General features: G+C 43.5%; 2 protein-coding genes across 2 annotated transcripts in view; both read right to left on the bottom strand.

Moving 5' to 3' along the window:
- mtfmt (mitochondrial methionyl-tRNA formyltransferase) overlaps positions 1-751 on the bottom strand; it is a 15,238-nt gene extending 14,487 nt beyond the window's left edge. The window contains exon 1 of the mRNA XM_015392780.1: positions 474-751. Within this exon, the coding sequence (XP_015248266.1) occupies positions 474-664 (191 nt within the window). The 5' untranslated portion in view covers positions 665-751. The remainder of the gene's footprint in view (positions 1-473) is intronic.
- A 687-nt stretch (positions 752-1,438) lies between these two features.
- Positions 1,439-6,777, bottom strand: part of arnt2 (aryl hydrocarbon receptor nuclear translocator 2) — a 32,909-nt gene continuing 27,570 nt past the window's right edge. The window contains exons 16-18 of the mRNA XM_015392792.1: positions 6,516-6,666; positions 3,286-3,431; positions 1,439-3,210 (exon numbers count right to left, since the gene is read on the bottom strand). Of these exons, the coding sequence (XP_015248278.1) occupies positions 3,112-3,210; positions 3,286-3,431; positions 6,516-6,666 (396 nt within the window). The 3' untranslated portion in view covers positions 1,439-3,111. The remainder of the gene's footprint in view (positions 3,211-3,285; positions 3,432-6,515; positions 6,667-6,777) is intronic.

The raw sequence follows: 6,777 nt of genomic DNA on the forward strand, positions 1-6,777 counted from the left end.
TGGATTACAGACCTCTGGATGATCCACCTCTGGATTATCTACCTCTGGATGATCCACCTCTGGATTACAGACCTCTGGATGATCCACCTCTGGATTATCTACCTCTGGATGATCCACCTCTGGATTACAGACCTCTGGATGATCCACCTCTGGATTATCTACCTCTGGAGGATCCACCTCTGGATTACAGACCTCTGGACGTTGTTTCCTCTTTAATATTATTCAGGAACAAGTGAAGGAAAGTCCATTGGGACTGGCTTGGTCCTGCTGGGGTTAAGGTGGGGTCTAATCCAGGCTTTTATTCTTATAATCCTGAAGCTGTAAAACTTTGGCAGATTCAATCTTTGGGGGGAAATGTGGATCATTTTGTTTGACTTTCTAAGAAATGACACCAGGTAGGAAGTCAGGTACGAAACGACCAGCAGGCTCTGCGGGAATACTCTGGGTCTAATCGCCATGGCAACCCCGGTTACCTGCAGAGGGTCAGCAACCTGAGAGACTCCACGGCGAACTGGTCGGTACCGAAGAACAGGAGCCTCCAGGGCGGCCCGGACGCTGCGGGGTTACGGGGACACTGCGTGCGGACGGTGGGTCCGCAGCGGAGCTTCAGAAAATGGCTCACGGTCTTCAGGAGAAGCCTTCCTGCCTTCCGGTTGGTCCACATCCTGAAGCAGAGGCGGTGGTTTCTACATCAGTCCGATCAAAGCAGCAGCTCCTGCTCCATCGCTTCACTACTACTTCCTGCTTCTTCTTCTTCTGGGGTTTTATGGCAGCTGGTCAAATCATTAGCGCCCCCAGCTGGTGGGAAGCTGTTATGGCCAGACAGAAAACAACTGTTTTTAACAGGTTGTCATTTTATGAGATTACATTTATTAGAATAAAGTCTTAATTTTACCATAAAGAATGCATGACATTGCAAAAATCGTTATATTACGAGATTAAAGTCATAATAATGCGAGATTAATATATTACCAAATTAAAGTCAGTATTATTTAATAACTTTATGCTGTCATCCTAAAATGAGGGATGTAGAAAATATTTTGATCTTTTCTTATTGATTTGATTTTACAGATAAGGAAACTTTAAACATTTCAGCCAATCAGCATCAAATTAGGATTTATTATGAAATGATGTTTACAGACAGAGCTCAGATTACCGCTAGATAATCTGGATGAGATGGTTAGTTATGAAACGACTGAAGATCGGACTTTATTCTATTCCGATTTTATTCTATTCCGACTTTATTCTATACAGACATTTATTGTCATACCAACTTTATTCTTGGATTATTAAGAGAAGTTGTCATTTTTTTGCTGTTTTGGTCCACCGAGGGAGGGCGGAGGGAGGGAGACGGGGGATCTTTGAATGACGTTTACTCTGCAACAATCAAAGTCATAGTTTAGGTATGAACCTGTTGGTAGGATAACTGGGATCAATGGAAGCCACCAAAGCAAGAATTTATTTTCACAGCACAACTTGTTACACAAAATAATGAGTCACATTTACAGTTGAACGGCTCTAGAAGTCAGTGTACAACAAACTAAGCAACGATATACTGATAGTTACACACTCACATTATACACAATATCATCAAGACTTGCACAAAAAATGGACTAAAGAGAAAGTAAGATGATGTAGAAATCCCAATATTGGAAAAATAATTTTAGAGCTTTAGCAAAAGACTGCAATGTGTGCAGTTCCTTCAGGAACACGATCCCATTGTCACCTAAAGATTCCCTTACTGCTAACATGACACTGAATGGAAGAAAGGTTTTATCTGCTGGGATCAGTGTTGGTCTGATGCTGCAGTCACCTTATAAACATTTACTGAGCTCAAAGGAAAGGTGATTCACTTAAAGGAACGTCTAATTTGTGGTCGATCGATTCTCACAGGATGTTTTAAAAGCTTTCCGATGAGTAAAGGACAGATCCTCCGATTCGCCGTCTGACGTCACACCGTCAGCAAACAGCAGCCGCTTGGAACTGGGAACTCCCACCAGCTGCTCTTTGCTTCATCCAGACAGGTACGTAAGGTCAGTCAGCAGCTGAGCTTTGATCCATGCAGACTGACGCTACGCCCCGCTTAGTTTCAAGGTGTCAGGTCAGCAGCCAGACCTGTTCTAATCCTAAACTGAGTCCTTGCTGTTTTTACAAATAGATCAGAATCTATCTTGTCCCATTCCAGGCGCTTTAGGCTGACCATAAATGGTACGTTTGATTAGGCTGCAGGAATATAGACGGGACACGGAGCCACAGTAAAAGCAGGAGCTGCCAAACCTGCAGCTCAATCAAAGTTGAAAAGCAGAGAGTTTGGTAGTTCCTTATGTGATCTACTGATATTTAACACTGTGATTAGCTAGAGCCGAGCCACAGTTTGATCCTGCGTCCAGATTTCTGTGTCTTCGCGTTTTTGACTCATAAAGCTTTTGGTTTGAAAGCAGCATTGATGTTGAAAGTTGTTATCGTATCATATGGTACCGTATGGTATGGTAGTGTATTGTATTGTATCGTATGGTAGCATGATGTGTGTTTGGATACTGGATAATGAACTGTTGTTAAAAAAGTGCCGCCATCATCATCATCATCATCATCATCATACAATAAACAGCAGAAACCTTTTAGGTGGTGATAAACAAATGATTCTGTTTCAGAGAAGATAAAACAAAAACATTTCAAGGTTGTATGAAACATTTACATAGTGAGTATTTCTAGTGTAGTTAAATGATTTCAGTAAATTAAGTCTTTTTTACAGGCGCTGCCACCTGCTGGCAAACAGGAGAAACTGCAATTAGCATAAAATTACTGATTTCTGTTCTAAGGAAGAAGATGCATGATGCCAACTGTTTGAACGTCTCCAGTTGTGTCTGATAAACCATCAGTTAAATCATCCAGTAGAAGATGAGAGGCTGCATCCGTCTGTAGGTCAGACTTCCTTCCTCTCCACACTGAGCAGAGCAGGAGCAACACGGGAGCATGACAATCAAACCGATCAGACATTCTTTCCTCTAAGTGCTGCTCATTCAGCTTCAGATAAAAATGAGGTGAAGCATGAAAACAAAATGCAAACATGAGTCCTTCTGTGATGCGAAGAGAAATGTGCAGAAGCAGCTTTTACTCGGAGAAGGGAGGAAACATGCCGAGGTCAGCAAAATCCTCAATGTTGTAGTTGGCCGTTCCCTGGGTGGGGTCTCCAGCCATGGGCAGCATGTCCTACAGAGATATTGGATGACAGATCAGAAACCGTAAACTGAAAGGATTTAGCAGGTAAAGTCCAGAGAGCGTTACCTGGAAGACCTCCGTCTGGCTGGGATTGGCGTGCGCGTGCTGTTCCCCAGACTGCTGGGAATGATGCTGGTTCTGCCACTGAGACCACACCTCACTGGGCCGACCCTGGAACTGGCCTCCGCTCTGACTTCCCTCTCCTGGAACATCTGCAAACAGCCAGTCAGTTACTGGCATGGACCAACCCTGTCCTGTTCTGATGCACCATGTGTAGAGATATCTGCAGAGAACCGGATCCACATCTCTGACAGCTTCTGTTTCTTCCAGCTGATCAAACAGCTGCTGGGGAAGGTTCTTCCCTCACATCCGGTTATCATTCCATGTCAGTGCGAGCCGTGGCTGCTTTAGCGCTCACTAGCCTAGGCTTGCATCATAGCGCTGCTATGACTGTCTCCGTCTGTCTCAGTGTAGCATCTGAAGGGATTGCCCCGCCTCCTTTGGCCATAAGGGTAGGCGTATCAAGCGCCATATGTTTGTAGCTTTGGAGGGGTTCTCTGGGTTGGTGAACTTCCAGATCCAGCAGCTAACAGCTGGGAGCCACTAAGAGGAGCATCAAATCCTGCCTGAAATTGAATCTTAAAGTTGTTCAGGCTGCTGGTAATAAATGCCCCCCTCCCTTATGTGATTAGGCTGACATATTTAACCGCATGTTGTCTTGGAAACAATGTGGGCTACACTGATAATTAGCAAGCTTCATGGGAGAACTAATCTAGAGAGACTGCGTCCACCCGCTGTTAACGGTGCAGCCAACATTCTGATCATCCTGGGTCCAGACCAGGAGGCGGAGTCGTACTTTAACACCTGTCTGCAGCGTCTTTAATGTTACCCATCAATTACCCAGTTCAGACAGTGTCCTGTAAGGCCTAATCAAATTCATTTTGAAATCATTTTAAGGGAGTGAATCAAGATTTTCATAAAATGAATCCGACTCTGAATCCACTTCATTTACTTCATCACATCTCTGCTCCAAGACATTAGTAGTTAATGATGGGGAAGAGTTTCAGTCTGGCTTTAGAGCTCATCATAGCACTGAAACAGCTCTGGTGAAAGTCACTAATGATATTCTCATGGCCTCAGATAATGGACTTGTATCTGTGCTCGTCCTGTTAGATCTAACTGCTGCATTTAATACAGTTGACCAGAATATTCTTTTAGAAAGACTTGAATATTTTGTTGGAATTAAAGGAACAGCACTAGACTGGTTTAAATCTGATCTATCAGTCTTATTTCAATTTGTTCACATTAATGACAGATCTTCCTCATGCTCAAAGGTTACCTGTGGAGTATCACAGGGATCAGTGCTAGGACCAATTCTCTTTACTTTATACATGCTCCCAATCGGTAGAATTATTAGACAGAATGGGATTAAATTCCACTGTTACGCTGATGATACCCAGCTATATCTGTCTATAATCCAGATTAAGCTAACCCATTACATAGATTACAGGCATGTCTGAAGACATAAAAACCTGGATGACTCTTAACTTTCTGCTTCTGAATGCAGACAAAACAGAAGTTATAGTCTTTGGACCAGAGTCTTTGAAAAAGAAGCTGATTAGTCAGTCACTTCATTTGGATGGGATTAAACTGATTTCAGATAATAAAGTAAAAAATCTTGGTGTTGTTTTTGATCAGGACCTGTCATTTAAATCCCATATCAAAGAGGTTTCTAGAATTTCCTTCTTTCATCTGAGGAATATTGCTAAAATGAGAAATCTCCTGTCCAGGGGTGATGCTGAGAAATTAGTCCATGCATTTGTTACTTCAAGGCTGGACTATTGTAATTCTTTACTATCAGGAAGTCCACAAACTAGTGAAAAACCTTCAGAATGCTGCAGCCAGAGTTCTGATGAAAATGAAAAAGAGAGCTAAAGCTATAGGTTTCAGGGGTGGGTAAAATAATTGAAGAATTGATGCATCGCAATTATTACACGCAAAATTCATAATCGATGTGGGAGCCCCTCAGAATCGATTCACCCCCTGACCGTTGGGGGCGCTGTTGGTTTGGTTACCATTCTCAGCCAGTGCAGAGGCCGAATTAGAGCACACAAGTCATGGCGAGTACCAGCAGAACACCAACTTCTAAGTCAGACGTTTGGGCTAATTGTTTTTTTTTTTCCTCGTTGAAATCCAGAACTCAGGAAATCGATAAAAGCAAGGTCGTTTGTAAGCTGTGCCAGACAGAATTAAAGAACTGCAGTAACACAACGAACCTACGCAACCCCTTAATCAGATATCATGCAGAGGCGCTACAAAAAACCAAAGCACAGCCTGTCGACTCCAAACAGACACAAATTGATAAATCATTTATCTCTAAACTGCCACCAAGTTCTGCTCGCCCAGAGAAAATCACCAAGTCTGTGGCCATGGTCATTTGCAAGGATCTACGACCGTACAGCGTTGCTGAAAACCAGGGTTTCTAGAACATATTAAATACACTCGAACCACGCTACACAATACCAACCTGTAAACAGAAGTGGCTGTACCGGCACTGGTGAAGACGGCTGTGCTGGAGTAGCTAAAGGCTGCTGAAAGAGTCGCGCTGACGTGCGATGGCTGGACTTCGAGAGCGACCGACCCCTACATAACCATCACTTCTCTTTTCATATCAAATGAGTGGGAATTAGTTTCAAATGGGCTTCAGACCAGGCTGCTTCACGGACGTAATACAGGGAGCAACATAGCCAACATGTTGATGGAGGCAATGAACAAATGGGGCATAACCGGAAAAGTAGCCGCTGTTATTACAGATAATGCTGCCAACATGCTAGTTGCTGTTGATATCACTCAGCTATGACATGCTGGCTGCTTTGCCCATGTGCTCAACTTGGCATACCCCGCCCTAATAGGCTTAGACTGCTGGAGGACATAGAGACCACTTTTTCATTCTATCTCTACTCTGCGGTATCCGTTAGTTCGATCTCTAACGGTATGCTCTCTCTACCGTCTATGACTGACCGTTTCTGGTTCTCTTTCATATTTTTCACCAATAAAAACCGACTCAGAGTTTATCTGACTGGAACGACTCAGTGGGGTTTCTTAGGTAGAAAACTTTTACCCAAGATGTTTGGATGAATTGATTGAATAGATTCTGTAAAGCACATTGAGACTGCACATTATTTGGAGCTCAGTAAATTAAACTGAATTGAATGTCCTTCCTTAAACCCAAAAAAACAAACCCAAACATCAGCAAACACTTGGAAATGACAACTGAAATTAAGAGGCGGGCTTACCAAAAGCTGTGCTGCGGTTGGTCAGGCCTGAATAAGCATTCCCACTGGGGGAGGAGGTGGCGGGGGATGACAGCGGGCTGTAGGAGGCTGGGTCAGTCTGGTAGTTGTGGCCAGACCCAATACCAAAAGGACTGGACTGGGCTTTAGCTGACTGCGGACCATAAAACACAGATCACTTACTGAGGCAGTACCACTAACAGACAGGGATGCAATCAGAACACTCATCTCAGGAATATCCATCATCTCAGTAAAAATTCCTGAA

The sequence above is a fragment of the Cyprinodon variegatus genome, unplaced genomic scaffold (genome assembly GCF_000732505.1).
Source record: "Cyprinodon variegatus isolate N-32 unplaced genomic scaffold, C_variegatus-1.0 Scaffold606, whole genome shotgun sequence".
NCBI lineage: Eukaryota > Metazoa > Chordata > Actinopteri > Cyprinodontiformes > Cyprinodontidae > Cyprinodon > Cyprinodon variegatus.